Raw genomic sequence first — 21,785 nt, 5'->3', positions numbered from 1 at the left:
AGAACACAATAAGGAATATATTTCCTTAAGATATCCACAGAGAGAAAAAAAAACAACCGCCAACCACCACGAAACCACAAACTTTTAGCTTGGCTAAGGAGAATTTATTGCACTGGGGGGAGGTGTCTCACAACAGGAAGCTGTACTGTCCTTCTACATCTGCCCACAATTTAGCAAAATAGAAACAAAAACCCCAAATCAAAGTCTGTGGCATTGTAGCACAACCTCCCCCCTAGGTCTTATTACCCTGTAAGGTACTTAAAAAATTGGGAGTCTAGAGAGCAGTTCCATGGGCTGCAATAGTTTTGCTAGCTTAACATCTCTGCATCAAGCTTCCCAGCACTTTTCAGCCGCAGGTTGACACAGGAAAAGTCACTGTACTTGCTGTGTAAACATGTTTTAAACCACCACAGGAAAAAGAAAAAAAGGCCACATCTGTAAAAGACATAAAACAACCTACAGCTGCCTCTTAGGAATGACATAAAGATGAATCAGCCATCCCCTTCAACTACAAAAGAAAAACCTCTCATTCTTCAAATGCTGTGTCCTGAAAAAAAGCTTACCAGAAGTCTGCGCCTGCATCTTCTGGTACATGGAGAACAGACGTTTATTTAGTTGCCTACAGGATCCTAGATACTCAATTCGATCATGAAAGGAATTTTGTCTTCTAATTGGAAGCTTTCTAAACTACATCCTTGAATTACCATAAATAGAATTCTGTGAAAGCATCAAATGAGTTCACAGTCATGTTGGGAGGACCATATAATTGTTAGAAAATTCAATATCCATCCATCAGCTATTAGTGTTTGGACAGGCAGGCTCAGTAAGGAGAACTTGCTTGGCTTATTTCATCTAACACATAAAATAAGACAAAGTATATGACTATACTGCAAAGTAAATTAGTCTTTTATTGAGAATGAAACAGCTACAAGTAGACTGCTTTTTGTACCAACCCATCTTGTTTAATCTAAATTCAGGTACACCTAATTTATATTGCTGCCTGCAGCAATATATACACATATTCCCCATGACAGTCCCATGTCCCGTCCCCCCAGTAAATCTCTTTTGGTTCCTAAACATAGCCATTGTATACCATTATACAAAGGAAAGGAGTACAGATTCTGGGAATTGTAAATTGTTACCAACTTCTATTGGCCAAGCATATAATTACATCCATGACAGATAATATTTTCAAACAAGTATCAAGTCACATTGGACTGTTACAGAGAAGAAAGTCAGGACTATCATAAAAACACTAGGAACTCAAAGCACTGGCTGAAGCCATTTCTTTTACTTCCTCTATATTAATTTCAGTTTCAGTTCTGCTGAAGATACCATTGACAACCAACCCACTCTTGTCAGCCAGAGTTCCATGTGAGGTACGATTCTGTCCACAGTACATTACCCATCTTTTTATAATTTCTGAGAACTGGTTTCACAGTTAGTAAAGAGCTATGACAATGCATGAGGTATGTTTTGGAGATGTTGAAGACAGTGCAGAAGTTCTCTCAAACCAAAATTTGAGTAGCAGTGCAGGCAAGAGACAAGCACTCCAACACTGCAGCTCCTGGCTCTTTCCCCAGATTTCACCTGTTCATTATTTACCTGTAGGTCAGTGAGCACACATCATAAACAACAAATGTTTTCCTTCTGAACTGTAATATTATGACACCGATTCATCATTATCACAAGATACCCCAAAAGCAGTTATTAAAATTTTACAATTTTTATTTTCTATTAAAATTTGAAGGTCTCAGTTCTACTCCTCTCTCTTCCACTAATCCCAGCTGCATAACTGAGCATTATTTCATCATCTGTTTCTCTCCCTACTACATTATCTGTTGGGCTTTTTTATATTCATTATGCAGACAAAGAGACATTCTAGCCACTAAGTGAATACCTCGATAAGGCCCTGACTGTGTATCAAAACCAGGGCAGCTTCAAGACATAAGAAAGCATACCCTGGTTTTAAAATTATTCTAGCTTCTTTATTCATAGATGTTTTATTTATCTTTTTTTTCCCCCTTGGGGAATGATCCACATTCAAATTACTTCAGAGTAGTGAAGCCAAATGTTAGGCTTTGTCACCTCCCAGCCATCACTTTCAAATAGCGTAATGGGAGAGAGAACCTAAAAACAAATTCAGGTTTTAACTGATACTGTGACTGAAGAAAACAGGATCAAAAAGCATCCAGAAGAGGAGTCTAGTTTGAGAAACAAATACCATTTATTATCACTAACTGGGGACTACAATCCAGTAAAGTATTTATGGTCTAATTGGTTAGTCAAAGAAAAACACAACATTTATGTGCTGACTAAATTAAAAGTCTGGAGCTGAGTACTCCCACAAAACCCAAAGGGAAATGAAGCTGTGTTTTGGGTAGTACTCCACAAAGCAAGCACAATCATCGACCAAGGCCCTGTCTAGAGTCAAGAATTGATCTATTAAGTACTGCAGTCTATCTGACTACTTCTTCCAGCCTACAACCCTAGTAAGAGGTGCAAACAGATGCCTCCCTTTACTCAGGGATCAAAGTTTACAACTGCCTCCTGAAGGCAGGGACTGTCACATTTGATCAAAAAAACCAGCAAAAATTTAACTCTCTTCATGAAGGCCTGTCCAGGAGAGGACGAGATGACAGTAGTGCACTGGATATAAAAGGCCAAGTGGTTATAACACTTGCCCACTATGTGGGAGTTAACATTCAATTCCCTTTAAGTCAAAGAACCTCTTTTTAATTCTAATAGCTCCTTATCTATTTCATTTTAATGAGTTTTTCAGCACATCTCAGATCCCAAAGCCGCCCTCTGTACCGAAGGGGAACGGTCTAAATATTAAGCTACACAATCATATTTGCCCTGGTGTTCTTTCCAGTGCTAGGACTTGCAAATTCTTTCCGTATAGACCATTCTTTTGGTCCCATTTCAACAGAAAGAGTGAAAGAACACACACTGTAAGCTACAGCGTAATGTTAAGTAGATGCTCTCCTAGAAAATGACCGGAGTTCCAAGCCCCCTTCCTAAGCACCTGTTCCAAAGACGGTTATCCTTTCTCCAAGCTTTTATTAACTGCATGGACAAGGCAACGTTTTTTTATAAAATTTGATTGCAGATTCACAACACACTTGAAAAAGCTGCCAGCCTTCATAAGATGATGTACATGCACTCAAAGATCAGTAAGTAAGAAATCCCATTAAGCAGTAGCAAAGGTTTTCTGAGCATCTCCTTGATTAGCTTACAGAGTTGTGATGGGATCACACAAAGGAGACTCATCAACTAGTAATTAAACTCAAGAACTGCTTTCAACTGAAGGCACTATACTACCTTTCATGAAACTGATGCCATTTGTTATCAAGTCACCCAAAAATGCAGGATATATAATTTTATTTAGTTATACTAGGCACTTTGCTTTCTTATCAAAGTAGCTTTGCATTTCTTTGAATACTACCAGATATTGAAACTGTTTCCAGCAAAGCATCAGTTCATGGTTTCATTACAAGATCTACCTGAAGTAGACGTTATCTGACAAAATGCTTGTAACTGGATGAAGGGAACATCCCACCAGTACTTACTATAATTAGACAGCGGACTACATGTTCAGCATGCTGTTTTACGCTCCTTGCACAACAGATTGCAATTCCCAGGGCTGGTTGCTTTGGGAAAACAGAGCGAAAAGTAAAGGCCAGTCCTCCCCACAATTTTCAGATTTTGTTTTTTCATCAGGGATAGTTTGCTGTAGTGTCCCTTTTGTTTGTTTGTTTTGCTGTCTTTAGCTGATTAGCTGTTGAACCTTTCCCTTACAGCAGACTGTAGACGAAGCTATATGTTTTTCCTTAACTATGACGTGAAACTAAGTGTCTTTGCAGTACAAATTACTGCATCAGTAAGGTGAGACTGTAAAATAGGTAAAACACTGTTAAGTCACTGAAGCAGTTCCGCAGACAGACGCACATTAAACTTCAACAGAGCTGCGGTAATACCAAGAAAAACCCAGCTGAAAGCACTCTATTCCATGACATGGATATCATTATGATCATAGCTAAAAAATACCCTACAATCTCACAGCTAGGCTTTTAGCACAGGTGGCGAGCGTACTGGCAATTCAAGTAGAGGCTCCCCCTCAGCTTTTAACGGTCATAATTATGCTTCTTTAAGAAAAATTCCCCTAAGTCATCTCAATTTGACAAGATTGTTAACATTTAGTGCCACCTTATTTTGCTGTATTACACCACTCTCAAGTTTTGTATGTTCCAAAATTCTCCATTCACATTTGTTTCTTTTGAGTTTACTTGCTGCCACACATCCATGAGAAAAGGAAGTGCTGCCTGTCAGTTTTGCAGCTCTCCTGATGCCCACTCTATTCAGTACTGCCAAATGTGGCGTAAGAGCAGAAAAATTAATATCTGTGTGCTTCTTCAGGTCATTGCCACCATCGTTTCTGTCCAGCTGCCCTATTATCAGTGCATGCTGATACCTTATTTTCTGTTCCCTATGTGCTAACCAAATGGTGCAGAAGCTGACGTGTGACTCAGTGGTGCTGTAATGACGGTTTCCAGCACTGTCATCTGCCAATCTTGCACAGTATAGTTTGCATACTATACTAGAGTATAGTTCAGTTTGATACCTCATCATGTGCTATCAGGAATTCTTGCATGCAAGCTCAGTGAACTGCATCAGAGCCGGTCATGCAACTCCTGGAAATCTGCTATCAGTACTACTAAGCTAATTTACTGATCAAGTTCATGACAATAGCATGACAAAGAGCCACACTATGTCAGGGAGTCCCAAAAATACATTATTTCTGATGGTAACAGTGATGTCTGCACAAAATATATGGATAAGTATATTAGCAGAAGCAGTTGATTCAAACTGAGATATTTAAAATGTAATTCATTCTACAATTACTTTTTTTTTTCCACTGTAGGAACTTAACCAAATCTGAGGTCTGAAAAGGGGGTGGAGGGACAGTCCTCCTTTTCTTCTACTGCTGGTGGTTTTTTTTTCAGGTAGTGAGACAAAAGATACAATTTTGACCTTCATTTTCAAAGTAATACAAACCGGTCATTAAAAGACAACTATTATTCAGCAAGGCACCAAATGATGTTGTATCTTGGAATTCCAGTGCTAATAAAAGACAAAGAATTTGATCTAGTATTTCATGACTATAGTACCACTCTTGTTTAAAAGGAACAAAAAATAACCTTATACCAGAGAGAAGCCATGCCATTCTTACCCTTAACAGATATTTCTGCTACACCCTCCTGGCAGGTTTACCTTGCACTGCAGAAATTCTTGCGGCTAAAGCAAGCCCCACACCCTTGTGAGCTTTACGTTACCAAATAAGAATAAATTACAGAGGTTTTAAGACAAAAATTTCTCTTTCAAAGCCTTTTCATGAATTACCACTACAATATTTTATTAGCCAAGTAGCTGCATAAACAAATTAGCTTGTTCTTTCAATTCTTACTTCTCTACATGTACAAGTGTATCTTCTAAAAAAGGGTGGCAGCAGATCTACCTGTAAATTTGCCAGGTGAAGCAGATACCCCATGCAACATGGCTCAGAGAAGATGCTTCCTCTCCTCTGAGGTATCAGCCACAGTTTTAAGGAAAACTGTGATGGAACACACAGCACACATCAATTTTGTTGTTGCACACAATGAAGCAGCAAGCTCTCAAAAGCAAAGAGTGGTAACAGATAGAAAGACCTGTGGCAAGAACAACAGCCACCAGGGAATGAACAGCATTTACAGAGCCTCTGTGGATATGAAGCTCTGCATTTCACATATTATTTACTTACTACAAATGATAAATCACAATAAACAAAATCCACATATAATGGTGTAACAAAATAAACTCAGCGGGAAAAAAAGCATCACAGTAAATTCTTCAGTCTTTGAGTCATAAATATGCTCCATGTGAAACTGACAAAAATTCATAAACTGACAATTAAAAGAGAAGCTTTTCTTTTAAGGTAATGCAGAATGTCAATTATGTAGCCCTAGCAAACAAGAAAACTGAGCATATAAAAGGAAATTATGTCCAAGGACGTCAACAAAACTAACTGCAGCCTGGGAAGTGTCCAGAATCAACTGGGGGGTGGGGGGGGAGGTGAGGGGGAAGACAACAACCCCAAACCACGGGGTTTTTTTTACATTAAAAATCTATGAGGCGAACTACAATGTTCACATAACATCAGGAAGTCAATTAAGGCAAGATGGTGAAGAAAGGGTTCAAGTGCATATGTTGGATAATGTTATACTGCATGACTACTGATGCTGTGGTAAGTAGTTAGCTTAAAAATAGAAGGCCACAAACGTGCCCTACAGCTTCTCTGAGTCCGAAATGCTGGAAGTGCAGCGCTACTGTCTACCAGCTGCATTGGCTTACAAAAACTGGGGCAGGATCCAGTCTGGGCAGGGTGCTGGGTGCTGATGAGGCTCCAACTCAGCCTGTGCACCCACCTCATCACCCAGCTGGGGTAGGAGACACCCACCGCACGACCACCCCAGCCAAGCCCTCGTGGTTCTCATTGCTGTGCTGCTGGAAGCTAAATGCAGCTATTCTGGAGCTCACAAATGTGCAGTTCTTAATGGCGTGGATTAACTACAGCGGTTCTCCAGGCCTTAGAGACACTAGTGACCCTCTGGACTAGGAACAATAAAATAAGTAACGTAAATCATATATGGACACAAGAGGCTTGCTTTAACAGATCCACTTCTAAGATGAAGGAGAGAATGATTTCCTTTATACTACTCACTATCTTTCAGTTTTAATCTCTTTATTCAAAGTGCTACTCAAGAAAACTTCCCACTAATCTCTCTCATGTTTTATAAATCGCTGTTGGTCATTTTCAGCCATACGTTGCCCTGTCTTCTGGGAGTTCTTGAGCTTTATGAAAACAGCAAAATGCCTCTCTCCATTATTATCAGAAGGATTTCATAGATAAACTGGCCAATGTTAGCAGCTTGGTGCCTTTTACAAAAGGAATAATTTTAAGATTGCATTGAAGGTGTACAGCACAGTGTGGAATTATTTACTAGTATGACCATAACTTTGTAAAGTATTCGGCCTCAACCAAGTGCTCAGCTCACGTTCATTCCAACCAAGACTTACCCAGCTGCCAAATAGCAACAACCACAAAGATTCATACAAATTTCTGCTACTACTATGCAAAATGTTAGTGGGCTTTGCCTCTGCTGCAAATGAACACCACTCCTCAAGAGTTGTTTTCTGTTGTTGTTTTACAGGCTGGTTTTAAATATTTATGATTAAGAGGAGAAATTAACTATTAATATTTCCCGAAACATTTTTTTGCGTTGTTAGTGTTACTTTATGATTAAGTCAATCTGCTCATGCTATAATGCAACAAACTATGTCCAGGAAAACCCTTAAAATCCTTAGATAGCTACTTTGATTGACAGTGGTGGGTTTAGGTTCCCATTAACAGGAAAGATTAGAAGGCTACTATCAATCCTTAAACTAAACTATCTGTAATTACAGGTAAAAATTCAACCTGCATTCAATGAGCTCTTGTTAAGATACTCATATATATTTAAACAACATTAACTATTACAATCAGGGAGAACCTACTGGAGCTGCTGCACCACCTCTGAATTTGCAAAACCATGCACTCTTGTAATGTGATAAATGAGAGGTCACTTAGTATATTTTACAAATTAATAAAATTAAAATAATTTGCCTTGGATGCAATTTAGCTGCTTCCTTTGCCAATGTTCACTATCAGGAAATATTTTTTTTTTCTGATTTAAATGAAGCCACAGAACCACAGGATGCCTGAGGTGGGAAGGGACCTCCAGAGGTCATCTGGTCTAACACCCCTGCTCAAGCAGGGCCACGTAGAACTTGTTGCTCAGGACCTTGTCCAGATGGCGTTTGCATATCTCCTTGGATGCAGTCTCCAAAATCCCTCTGGGCAACCTATGCCCCTGCCCCGTCACTCTCACACGGAAAAAGTGCTTCCTGACGTTCAGAGGGAACCTCCTGTATTTCAGTTGGTGCCCGTTGACTCTGGTTCTGTCACTGGGCACCACCAGAGAGAGCCTGGCTCCATTTTCTTTGCACCTTCCCTTCAGGTATTTCTATACATTAACAAGATCACGCCTGAGCCTTCTCTTCTCTAGACTAAACAGTCCCAGCTCCCTCAGCCTTTCCTCATAGGAGAGATGCTGCAGACCTGTCATCACCCTCAGGGGCCTTCACTGGACTCCCTCCAGTCTCTTATACTGGAGAGCCCAGAACAGAAGCCAGAACTCCAGGGGCGGCCCTCATCAGCACTGAGCAGAGCAGAAGAATCACCTCCCTCAACCGGCTTGGCAACACTCCTGCCTCCTAATGCAGGCCAGGATACCATTAGCATTCCTTGCTACAAGGGCACATCACTGGCTCATGTTCTGCTTGGTGTTCTTCAGGACCCCGGGTACTCTTCTGCAAAGCTGCTTCCCAGCATATACTGGTGCACAGGGCTTTTCCTCCCCAGGTGCAGGACTCTGCACTTCATGTTGAATTTCACAACGTTCCTGTCTGCTCACTTGTCTGTTCAGCCAGTTTTCAATCCACCTCCCTCTCTGCTCATCCAGCCCCAATTTCATCAGTTTCTCTATGAAAATTTCAAAAGCCTTACTGAAGTGAATGTAGACAAGACCCATTGTCTCCCCTCATATATCAAGCCAGTCACTTCACTGTGGAAGGTTAAGGGGTTGGTCAAGCATAACTTCCCCTATTTATTGTCAAGGCTTACTGGTAATGACCATGTCATGCACTCGTAGTAAACCACAGTAAGTCTTAGCAGTTATTCTGGATCGACAGCTGTTAAGGTTTAAAATTGCTTTACTGGCCAAACAGAGAGAAGGGGGGAAAGAGGGAAGGAAAGACACCACCACACCACCACCACCACCACACCATCCCAAATATCAACACAAAAAAAGTGTGCAAAACACCAGGGTGACAGTTTTTAGTCAGCCTATCAGATCCATAGAGGGGAGATAAAACTGACCAACTACTTCAAAGGAGGAGGCTGGGCAAAGAGGAATAAAGACCGACATGGGCCAGTAGTGTCATGCTCCCAAACACCATAGTGAAACAGTCTCATTTACATTAGTGCACTTTGCCACACTTCTAAATTACCAGCTTTGTAAAAGAGCTCTAAATGTCTACATTCATGAGTACTCTGTGACTAGCCCTTGTGAAAAACTACAGTATTAAAATATTTTGAGTATTCTGTTCAAGCAGATCAGGCACAATAAAAATCTACTGGACAACCGCACAAGCTGACATTAATGAACAGGTATCTTTGGGCTTCTAAGAAGGCAGAGCTAACAGGTAAATATTTAAATATGTCAGAGCCTACAAATCTACAGAATCTAAATATGTCAGAGTCCATCTTAAAGATGACTGCAAGCTCTAGAAAGTTGTAAAGACAATTACAAGCTAGATAAACCCTTAGATTTTTTTTATCATAAAGGCCATGACGTAGATGAATTAGCAGTTGATAGCATGACTTTTAAAAGCCTTTATAGTTTATTTCTTTTAAAGAAATGATGTGAATAGTAAATTTGAAATACGGGTATTTTATCAAATAAAAGGTCTTAGGTCTAAATGCAGCGTAGTCTGAATATTAAAAGACACCCCTTCAACACGAACCAGCATTTTATGCCCTTGAGATTACACTGAATACTAAGGCAGATGGAAACTGCAGAGAGGAACATAAAAAGTTACAGATGTGCATAGACTAAGAAGTGCAGCTGCATGTGTAATAATGCAAGGCAAACGAGTCTCAGAGATAAATTCTGCATTCACACCTTCCACTGAGTTTATCATATGGAAATATCTGAGTGATCTGACAGGTCTCTTGAACCAACTCTAGTGAGTAAAATTAGCTTCTGCTCTCATCAGTATACTCTCTGTATAAAAAAGGACATCACAGAATAACGGCTATTGCTTTGTACCACTTAATTACAGAAATGTCAGGTACTATTTAATATTTTATTTGTGGCCTGCAAGTTCAACAGTGCTGAAGGAAATTCCAACCCTGAACAGAATTAATAGACATTGATAGACAATACAGCAGTCTACTAGGAACACAAGAAAAGAGTGCCTGCTGTTAGATTTCTTTTATCTTAGTTGGAAAATGCTCAATTCCACCTTAAAAGTGAAACACTGCTCCTTAGCCTTCAGGTGGTTTTTCTTTATGAATATACCTGAGATGCAAATATGTTTTTTCGGGCTTTGTTGTCCCTCACTGAGCAAGATAAATTTCTTCAGCCCCCTGTTTTATGATAGAATTAACCAAGAAAACGACAGCAGTGGCAAGCTGCTGCAGCTCTTCCTGCAGAATGCAGAATGCACCAGACATGTTCCAGATGAAGTCTCCTTAAGAGAGTTATAAAATGACACACACAATTCCCTACTGCTACCAAAATATTTTCCTTCGTGTATCTAGAATGCCACTTCCCTTCCTCACAGCTGCATTGCACCACGTGTTACTGCTGTCATTCTGTACGAGCAAGTCAGAGTGGCGCTCTCTGTTGCTGGTGTCCCCTACAAATAAGTGACTAGTATACCATGAAACTTCTTAGCTCATAAACCTATTCCCACTACGCAAGTCCTCCCAGACAACTGTATTTTACTGTAATCCTATGCAATGATAAGGCTTCTCCACTTTCCATCAAAAGCAAGTGTCACTAGCATGCTCTGACTTTCTGAGGCAGAACTTGTGAAATTTTTAACAAGGTCTTCTATCTTATCAAAGGCAGACACTAATTTAATCTGACATATGCTACCTCTCATAAATCCATTTACATGTATTCCACTTTTCCATTTGTCTCTCTGCCTTTGATTCTTTTTGAAGTCTTTTTGTATTGCTTTGCTACAGGAAAAAAAAAAAAAAGATATTAATAATTTCCAAGCTGCCAGAATCACCTCTTCTCTACTTTCTGAACAACAGCTACTGCATTTGCTCTTCTGCAGTTAAAGACCATCTCTATTTTGATAGTGTTCTGTTTGTTTTGAAAGGTTTGCTACAGGACTTTCTAAAATACAACTTCTTTCACCTGACCACTAGAATCTTCTAGGTTTCATCTTCATTTCACTGTAAGAAATTCCACTGTAAGAGTTTCCACCCACATACATTTATTTCATTCTAAAGCCTAATTCCATGTTCAACATGACCAACCGCACCAAAAACGAAGGCAAAAATATTAATCTAAACTGGAGGTTACGAGCAGAGCTATCATCCCATGCTCACTGCATAACGCCCAGCTTCCTTTCTTGTTTCATTTTTAACGGCTAAACAGCTTTTTACTACTTGGATTATTTTCCTTTTCAAGGTCAAACTCAGCATGACTTCTGGCAACATCTTATTCATGCTTAAAACTTCTGAACTCTATGACAGTCTTTGTTTTTTGAACAACCGCTTTTGCCACTCCTTGTAAGTTCCTGGCTAGCTTCTGATACTCTCTTCAGCTGGCTTTTCTTCTGATTAGCAATTATTCTACTTGTGTATTCTGCTTCTTCCTGGGACGCGAGTCCTACACAATTTTTTGTAATTCTGAATCAAAGAGGTTCCAAGAACCCCACCGTTAACTTCCTTTGCTCTTTGGTTCAACTAATATCAAACCATTTCCCTACAGTTTCTCAGTCTGCATTTTTGAAATTCAAAAATTTTAACTGGAAACCTCTTTCAATTTAAACTGCGTAAACCTCTGATGCCAATTATTAAATCCAAACTCAGTTTCCACAACTAGCTCTTCTAGAATGTCCTCAGTGCTTACAGAACCCAGTTTAAAGCAACATTATTTCTTCTCAGTTCAATAATTGTGTGTGAGCATTGCATCCAGGAATAACTGGCCCCTAGAATTAGTAGTGAAATTATGACCTATACAAGAGTTAAGTCTCCACAGCATAGTGTGGCAGGCAAATAACTTTATTCCATTTACTGTATTCCAATAATTTCATGTAAACTTAACACAAGAAAACCCTTCTGCACCCAAAATTACTGTGTATGAAAGACTCATCAAATGAAAGTATACAAGTCCAACTCAGTAATACATTTCAGGTACAAGATAACGACGTAGAACAGTCTGACCTTTTAATTATCAAGACAGCAACTTGTTATGGAATGCTTTATTCCTTCACTATTTTTCTTTATCTGAGAGTATCCAGTCTTTGAATCCCTAACATTTACTTTTCACTCCTTTCCCTGACAAATGTATATAAAAGGTTCTGTCTTTCATAACAAGATCTTTAATAACAAGTGTAACTGAAATAAAAGACCAGGTCCCAGAAACGTACCAGCAGAACAAAGAACTGGTTTTACATCATTAACTTTCACAAATAATCGAAGTTAGCATCATAATCCTTGTAGTACAACACATTTAATTACTACTTAAGTCTGCAGAATTTCCCATACTTCACAATACTGGAAAAAAGTATAAGGTCATTTTATGCAGCAGAATACACGCATTTCAAGCTACCCAAGCTATAGCTTGGTATATACTTCACAAGTCAAGATTAATGGAATTAATTATCAACTTGCTTCCCATTTTACAGAATTCAAACACCAGCATAAAATTTCAGTGATTTATTCTACACTGCAGAAGACAAAGCCTAAGCCTACTTAATACCTAGTTTCATGCTTTAGTCAAAACCACTAAGCTTTTGTAAAAAAAAAGCACAGACACAGGAGCTAGAGTAGAGTACCAAATTTAAGGAAAGGAAAACATTTTTTCCGTGATTTCAGAAGGAAGCTATACATCTTTCTTTACCTGTAAGGTTTCTTAATCAATCCATTCAAAAGTAGATGAATTTCTCAGATTCTATAATCATTTTAAAACTAATATAGCCTGAGGATTTTTCTGCAAGTCCTGTCTTCCACATCTACCTTCAACAAGTATCCTAACACCCACTGGGACTACTTTATTTACAGAATCATAGTCTCAATGAGGTTGGAAGGGAGATCTGGAGGTCATCTAAATCCAACTCTGTGTTCTCTGAACTAAAACGTGAATAGCAGTGGTGGCAATTCTGGAGCCAGGGACTGTAGAGTGCTTCTGGATGGGAAACCTTCACTTATGACTTCTATGATCCAAAATAGTTCATCAACATTTTAACAACAACAGGTAAATGCCTACTAAATGTTGATTCAGGCAAAGAAAAAGTTCCTTTTTCAACACTAAAACTTGAAAATGTTTCCAGCATACTTTATTAACTTACATATTTTTATAAACTATAGTTACAAAATACTTTATTTTGATGCTTACCAAAGAATAATATTTTGGAGAGTAGAAATTTCCACAGTAATTAGTGTCAGACAGTTTCAGATTCTCTCTTCACTATTTACATTCCCAAAAACATTTTAGTGACTGAACTAAAATAAAGATTTACTCCTTGAACTGATTTTTAGTAAGAAAAATCACCATACAGTTCCTAAGAAATCTCAAAACAACCATTAAATACAAACAGTATTTATATTTTACATAAAACTACAGTCACAGCACTTGTAAAACCTCTTCAAAGGCTCACTTTAAAAAAAAAGGGGGGGGGGGGGGGCGGGGCGGAGAAGCACAAATTCCAATTCCTGAACACCATTTGAACAAAAAATAACTGGGAAACTGCAGTATTGTGGGTCTAAGATTCAGTTGTGCTGCACAATGAAAAGAGAGGAAGAACATATGAGGCGCAGGCACTAGTGATCATAATCCCTTCGTATGGAATTAGCTAAAGCATAGAAGGGCCATTTGCTATATCCCTTCCATTCTTCTTACCCTTTCTCCCACCCACACCAAAACTCAGAAAGGTCTACAGAGAGATCCCTTTACCACCACTGCATCCCCGGAAGCTTTATGGAACCCTGAAAGCTGCAGCAGGAGCTTAGGCTAACACCCCTCACTGCACCACAAGTTATGTGCTGTCTACCATACAGTCTGATCACTTACTACCCAACCTTCTCTAACTCCTTCACCAGTTAGGGCCAAGTCGGCGGAGCAGAAGGCTGAGCACACCAGGAGACACCAGTTGCTGCTAACTTTGTCCAATTAGGCCACAGCGTTTAGAAAGCAGCATATAACCCAACTCTGACAAAAACCTGCAAAACTCAACAAAAAGCCAATAAATCACAGATTTTCTGCTTTTTCAATAGAAAAGTACCCCTAGAAAAACCAGGGTATTTTTTTTCCTCATCATATTTACTTAATATTTTCACCTCTTATGCTTGCCTTGGAGAGTTTCAGTTCTATCCCCGAGCAGAAACACAATAACTCAACACAAGAACAGGCCCGTGTTGCTGATAAAGGCCTGTGTATCGCTATATAAACACTCCTATCAACTGCTATTTCAACATGCACATCCCTTATTTAGCAATGCACCCGTGCCCACTGTCACTAACTGCACCAGCTCTCGGGCTCTTTTAGGCTATTATTTATTGAATGATGCCAAGCTAACTTAAGCTCCCACAGACATGCATAACTGCTCACGCCAGCGATGCCACCCTCCAAATACCTAGAAACACTCCAAGCCTGCAATGGCCCCTGGGCAGTCACCTATTCCTGAAAAGACTTCCAACAGAGACGAGATCAGCAAACATATCCCATAATCCTAGAGCAGAGTAAATGGCCCATGGAACATGGGATTTGTGATAGCGAAATTACAGACTGTAACAGAGTGGAATTTCCTGCACCCATTGACTTGGGTCTTTCCCTTTATAGGAAGTTTCTCACTAACTGGGTCTTCTTCCTGCTTGGGAGATGAGCAGAATTCAATCTTTATCAGTTTGATGAATACAGTTTTATTTATTCATCCTTCTGCCTATATTTCATTACCTCACATCCTCCACTGCATTTCCCCTAAAGAGACAGAAAGGATTCCCCTTGGTGGTAAGCGAAATAACCTTTGTTATTCAGTCTCTGCACTCATTTACTTCTTACACATCTACCTGAAAAAAGCTCTTGGAAAAATAGTTCCAAGATGTTTACCTAAACCTGTTGAGACCTTCAAGTAACAACTTCATGGCAGTAACTACCCATCCATTTCACAGGTTACACTTTCAAATGCCAATTTTGGTAATTATTTCAGAGCTCACCTGTAGAGGAGAGTGGAGGTATGGTACTGTAAAATCAGCAATAAACATCTGGAGTTTGGGTTGGACTTTTCACACTACTATCTAACAGAATAGTTAAGTACAAATTACTTCATTTTAATAGACAAATCAGTTTCCAACGGTTCAGAAAATACACCTACATTGCTTTATATATTCCTCTCTCTCAGCGACATTATGCATGAGATGACATTCAGGAAAGTATTAATGAAATCAGTTATGCCCACTAACATACAAGATCGCCCAGAACAGAAAAATTCTTAAAATAGTTGTCGTTCATTCAGCTAGCAAGCATCATTCCCACGTAATGGACGGGTACAGGGAACAATCAGCAAAGTTCATCTGCTAGCACTGTGTGAGGGGACAGAACCCAAGTCCCCCTTGCCCTCTGCACTGCTCCTGGATACCTATCTGCTGGGCAGAAACCACTTGCCACAGCCAGCTCACAACCTCCTAGCAGCATGCTGAATTGGCAGCACTGTCAGAGAGGCAGCGCAGGAGCCCAGATTCGCGAGCCACTGAGGACCCACAGGGGATTCTCCAGCCGCTCCTCCCAGGTTCCTGCCCGTGGCAGCATGGCCGGGCAGTGACCTGATGCCACTGGCAGCCTGCCCGGGCTTATGCTGCTTAACACTGCTGAGGGGAATTACAGAGCACTGCGGAGAAAAGGGAAGAAGGCTCGAGAAGCAGCTTTTAATTTTCCACAACTTTCGCTGCACTTCTTCATCCTAGTGGAAGCCTTCCACGTGGTCTCACTTCTGTTTCCCCACATGACTAAGAGATTGTATGCACTGGAGGCACCCGGGACAATAATCAGGGGATCTCCCAAACCTCCCAATCCCTCCTACATTGTTCTCTCACAATGCAGCTTTTACTGTATTCTTCCTATCTACAATAAAGATGCTAAAATAATTAAAGCAAAGGTTCTTTTATTTGGATAAGCTGTTAAGAGTGCTTTACGCTTAAAGCCATGACAAATGTACTCTATTATTTACACAAATGACTTTTAGAGCATTTTCCTGATGGACTGTTTATTATTACTTGATAGTATGTAATCTGAAATGAACATAGCATGAAAAGCTTGAGAAGAAAAGAATTTTTTTAAACTAAATAATTGAAAAAATACTCTTATACACTTGGCGTGACAGCATGAATCAGACAACAGCAGTATGCTGAAGTAAGAATGTCACTGTTCGCTCTTTCAAAACAGAAAGAACAGAAAAATCAAGCCATCTCAAGAATAAAATCAGTGGAGTTACTTTCTGGATTCTTATCTGTTGGGACCATAGCAAATATGATAAAACAAACCTGCATGTAATTGGTAGATATTTCAGAAGACAAAACATCATCTTGCCTGTTGGTATAGCATGAGGAGGAAGGTAGTGGGGGAAACAACTTTCATAAACCTTTGTAATAAAAGTTTTCTCTGCTTTATCTCCAAAAAAATTTGAAGAAAACCAGTGAGTTTAATTACAGGACTAATTTAGAGGGAGTACAAACACTGTTAGAATTTTTGGTCCATGATGCAAGCCTGAATAACAAAACAAAACAAAGAAATCTATTACCTTGGCTTGGAATATTTTGTTTCAGTGTAAAGAAATGGTATTTTCAAAGCATAAACACCACAAGGCTGTTCTCCTCCCTCCACCCCCCAAAACAGATGTGAAAACCTGACGACTACATTCATATGAAAAATACCTAATACAAGTATACATCTTAACCTAACTTGAACCATAGGTGGTGTAAATGCAGACTTTCTAACACATGACTTCAAATTTGATAGTAAAACTTCTGTTGTTTTAGTAATTTTCATTGCTAAACTCACATAATGAAAATACAGTCTATTTCAATTACATATTTTTAATTTTAAAATGTTTAGATTTCAAGTATTCCATGATAGATGGCTGTTTCCAGAGCCATTTCTGGAAAAATGATGATGTTTTTGAATTGTCCATTTGCGACCACGTGCACTAAAAACAACTTGGAAGTAAGATACATATATATTTAACCCTGAGACTCAGCAGAGAAAAGCCGGTACAACAAAACACAACTAGTTATTCCTTCCTGAACTGAAAATACTTGAAACAACATTCTTAGTTGTAATTTCAAGGTACTTAGAAACAAAGCAAAAAAAATTCTGCAAGAAACCCACTCCTCATTAGATATTTCAATCAACTAACTTCTGCCTTTCCATAGCACTGAGGTACACTAGATATACATATATTAACGTATTCAAGTTTTTTAAAAGTGACAATGTTACCAGAAAAGATGATAGTAATTCAGATGCAGAATATTAACAGTCCTCTACTAGTGAGACAGAATCACATTGTACTTCATGACACAGTGTTTAAAGACAAGGACTTTAAAGAACATCTGATGAGAGCTGAAAAGCCACTCAATCTAAAGAAGCTGTGATTTCAAATGAAAAAAACCCACCAGAACAAGCAGCACCAAGGCCACCAAATACCCACTTCCACATTTCACTGTGTGATTACAGTTCAGTCATATATATCAAAATATGTATATTAAAATTCTCAGATTTCACAAACCCAGCTGTCATTCTCAATTTATGCTGGTTTAGTCAGTCATCAAGTAGTCTAGAAAATGACACAAGCTCATCAGAGCTCAGCTTCCTTACTTCGTTTAAGATTACACTCACCGGTTGACTGTAATAAAAATGTGTATCCAAAGATCCTCTGCAATCTTTTCAGAGCTGAGATCAGCTGTCAAAATCAACTTCAAATATGAAGTTGTATTTGAAAATGAACCAAACTGCAGGAAAAGAATGTAGGAAACTTTACCTTAATTGGAGCACGGCTAAACTGTATTTTTCTGTTGGCTGGGATTTCATCTTCATCTGGCAATCCATTAATTTCAGAATATTCCATATCAGGTTCATAACAGTTATTTTCATCACTGTCATCCTGATCATCCTGTTCTGTACCTGTCTCTCCCCAGTCAGAATTATATCTTGATCGTACACGATACACATTGTAGTCAGACTGCATGTACACATGGGAACTCTGAAAACTATTCACATCTTCATGCACTTCTTTTTCACCTGCCTCATCATAGTGGGACTCAGTAGCATCTGAAACAGCATCTGTGGCAAAATCACCACCCGAAGCTACATTTCTTGGTAATTCTGCAGCTTCGGGTCTATCAAAGATACACTCTGCATGTTCCGACTGTTCCTTTTGTTGCAACAAAACTTCTGTCTCTGTTTTTGACTTACTCCTAGCACAGCTGTCCACAGATCTTTCACTGTCAAGCACGTTGACCAAATCCTGTTGACTTGCTGCAGAGCCCTCAAGAGAATCAGCACTCGCCTCTGTACTCTTCTTTTCTTCAGTTGTTTTTGAACCTGCCGAAGTGCCTGTGGACACCTTGTGTCTTGGTGTTGAAGACGTGCTATTCTGCTGAGAGTTCTCAACAGACATCACGCCTGTACTCTGTTTGGCCGGGGGAGACCAGGTGCTGGCCTCTTTTAAAGGACTGAAACCCTCAAGGTTTGCAGCTGGGGAGGAGATATTTGCAACAGTAGACGAGAGGTTTAGTGGATAGTGACCAGTTACAGAGTACTCTTCAGCGTTTTCTGACTTTTCTGCGACAATTACATTGTGTGAGTCAGTGTTTTCAAAAACTGCACTGAGCTGACTCACAGTTGGAGAGACAGTCTCTGTCCTGGGGCTAAGACTGTCCAGTGAATCGGTACTGCCTCTGTGAGACTTAGAGCTGCACCACTCATCCGGAAGCTCATTGGAAATGACTTTCTCTTTCTTTGGGGAATAGCGATTGGAATATCCAGTTTCATGAGCATTTCGCTCAAACATCTTCCGAGTTTCAGAAAACTTGGAATAGGAAGGACCATCATGAATAGTATCAAATCTACTAATCCTTTCTGAGACTGACGATTCCAGTTTTACAATTGAACCATCTGCTTTTTCTACAAATTCTTTGGGCCTGATACGTCTTTGAGGTGATGGAGGGCCACCCTTCCCCCTGGTTTTAGGGGTAACTCCAGCACTTTCAGTGGGCTCCATGCCCATCTGCATAAATAAATTCTTAATCCTATTGACATTTGAGCCATATTTCCTTCCCCTGCTCTGCGAGGCCTCTCCTTCCTCTTTTGCTTTTTGGTCTCCATCTGATTTCGGTTTGTCAAAGGTGCTTTTCAGTGCCTGGAACTCAGTTCTGTAAGCATTCCTGTGAGGAGAGGCACTTCGGAGGGTTGATCTTTCACCTGAAGACTCCGTTTTCATCATGTTTACTCCAGGAGCGCAAAACCAGCTTACATAGTTTCTGCAGTACCGATCTCAGCAGTCTGTCACAGCTGAGATTCTGCGTGAGGAGTGTTTTTCTCAGGGGGCACTGCCCTTCAGCAGGCCCATACCTGACAGAAGATCTGGAGGCAAATACCTCGACACATGCGGTCAATTCTGACAAAGCAGCACAAACGAGGACTCACAAGAACAACGGCTGATTTAACCTGCAATAGAAAGGAGGGTTTTCTGAATCATGTCAGGCACTTGTAGTTCTTTAAATCTAAGCCACAATTTGCATTTACCATTATTTGATATGTTAACAAAAAACAGCCTAAAACCCACAACTTAACATTGCACAGACACATACAAATGCTTCATTACAAACTTTTTCAAATCAATCATTGCATAATTTGAGATCTTTAATATCATTCCATCGTGAAAGAAAGGATTATTGCATCTTACTGCTCACAAAGTACTGTATCATGCCACAAACATGCAGGCAAAGGAAAGGCAATGGGACATGAAAAATAACACTACTTCTGCGCTATTGAGCTTTTCTAAAAAATATAATTTTAAAAAAAATCCCCAAAATCAAACCTCCGAGTTACTTACATCTAACTACAAAGTAACCCATGCAAACAAACATGATGGTTCTGCTTCCCTGAAGCATTGCAAGCCAACCCCTGCTCTCTCAGAGAGGCATAATGGCAGAAATACCATCAAACATAATGCACTCAGAAAGCCAAATTAAAAAGCAGCTCGAGGGAATCAGAAGAACTGCACCCGAAGTTAACATCCTCAGCTGACACGGTGAAGAAAGTGAAACCCAGACAGAGAAAGTTGCCCCTTGCCATGGGCAGCGGTTTTAGACACCTCCAGGCTCTCCCAGGTGCTAAGGAGGAGCTGCAGAAACGGAGCCGGGAGCTGGATCCGCTCCCACGCCCGGCCCGCGGGGCTCGCAGGGGCCGCCGTGCCGGAGCGGCGGAGCCCCCCGGCCGCTCCCGGCGGGCAGCACGGGGTCCACCGAGGGCCAGAGCCCCCTCCCTTCCCGCCCGTCCCCGCTCCGCCAGCCCGCGCCCCGCCGCGCCGGGGCCGCCGCCACACGCGGTGCCCGCAGCAGCGCGGGGAAGCCCGCCCGCCCGCCCGCCCCCCCCCCCGCGCAGGGGGCGCCGAGCGCCACGGGCCACCGAAAAGGCCACAGCGGCAGCGGCTCCCGGGGAGACCCGCCGCTCCCGCAGAAGGCGATAAACTTCACCCGCACGGGCAGCGCCGGAGCCCCTGCGGCGGCTGCTCCTCGGGCGGCCGCGCGCGCGCCGGCGGGCTGAAGAAGCGGGGCCCCGGGCGGCGGCACCTTGCGGCGGGGCAAAGCCCGGGCAGGCGCCCGCCGCCCCCGCGCGGCCGGGCCCGGGAAACAAAAGCCCGGTGACAGGGCTGCTGCTCCCCCGCGGAGCCCGGCGCCTCTCCCACCGAGCGCGCACGCCGCCTTACCCAGCCGAGAGCCGCGGCGGGCTTCCCCCGGCCTCCCGCCTCAGCGCTGCCCGCGCTCCTCCTCCGGCCCGCGGCGGCTCGGCGCCTCTGTGGAGAACGGCCGCTGCCGCCGCCCGCCTGACAGGAGGCAGCAACCGCCGCGGCGCCTCAACGCCATTGCAGGCGGCGGCGGCGGCGGCTGGGGCACCGACACGGCTCCGCGCGCACACCCGCGGCGGCAGCGCGGGGGAGGAGAACCGCCGCGCCCCGCCGCATCCGTGCTCCCGCCCGCCGCCCGCCCCTCCGCCACGGCGCGGCCGCCGCGCCCCCGCCGCGGGACGCGCCCCCAGCCGCCGCCACCACCCGCTGCGGGGCCGCCCGCCGCCGCCACCGGCGGGTGACAGGTGCCTCACCTCCTCGGCGAGCCGCAGTGGTTCGCTCCGCCGGAGGGGCGGGGGAAGCGGCGTGCCGCGCTCCCGCTGCAGTCCGGCCGCGGGCGGTTACCGCCGAGCGGCGGAGGCCGGGGCCAGCCGCGACCACGCCGCCTCCGCGCCCGGGCTGCCCGCGCCGGTTCCGCCGCCGCGCCCCGCCGGCCGCCCCCTCCCTCACGCCCCTCCCCGCGGGAACGCTCGTTGCCAGCCTGGCCCCCGAGGACCGGGCCGGTTCGGCGCCGGCCCGTTTCCGAGGAGGGCAGCACGCCCGCCCCCGCGCGGGAGGGGGCCGGGCCCGCCGCCGGCAGCCCCGCTTCTCCCCGCCGCGGGCAACCCGCCGGGCGCGCCGAGAGCCGGCTGCGGAGCGGGAGCCGGCCCGCGCCCCCCCGCGCTGTTCAGCCGCGTACCCCGCCCCCCCCGGGCGGGCAGCGCGCCGGTGACGGACCCCGACGAGCCGCGGGGCAGCTCCGCGACCGTGGCTCGCCCCGGCAGCTGCTGGCAGGGCCGGAG

At 42.7% G+C, this 21,785-nt stretch overlaps 1 protein-coding gene across 6 annotated transcripts in view; it reads right to left on the bottom strand.

Moving 5' to 3' along the window:
• PPP1R9A (protein phosphatase 1 regulatory subunit 9A) overlaps positions 1-21,414 on the bottom strand; it is a 143,770-nt gene extending 122,356 nt beyond the window's left edge. For 5 of the 6 annotated variants that reach the window (XM_037386877.1, XM_037386879.1, XM_037386880.1 and 2 more), the window contains exons 1-2: positions 20,866-21,119; positions 17,914-19,601 (exon numbers count right to left, since the gene is read on the bottom strand). In XM_037386877.1, the coding sequence (XP_037242774.1) occupies positions 17,914-19,377 (1,464 nt within the window). In that variant the 5' untranslated portion in view covers positions 19,378-19,601; positions 20,866-21,119. Of the gene's footprint in view, positions 1-17,913; positions 19,602-20,865; positions 21,120-21,257 lie in introns of those variants that run through there. The other variant, XM_037386878.1, reaches the window with a different exon arrangement.
• Between the last annotated feature and the right edge of the window lie 371 nt (positions 21,415-21,785).

This window comes from Falco rusticolus, chromosome 4, assembly GCF_015220075.1.
Source record: "Falco rusticolus isolate bFalRus1 chromosome 4, bFalRus1.pri, whole genome shotgun sequence".
In the NCBI taxonomy this organism is placed as follows: domain Eukaryota; kingdom Metazoa; phylum Chordata; class Aves; order Falconiformes; family Falconidae; genus Falco; species Falco rusticolus.
This window is presented reverse-complemented; position numbering and strand designations above follow the sequence as displayed.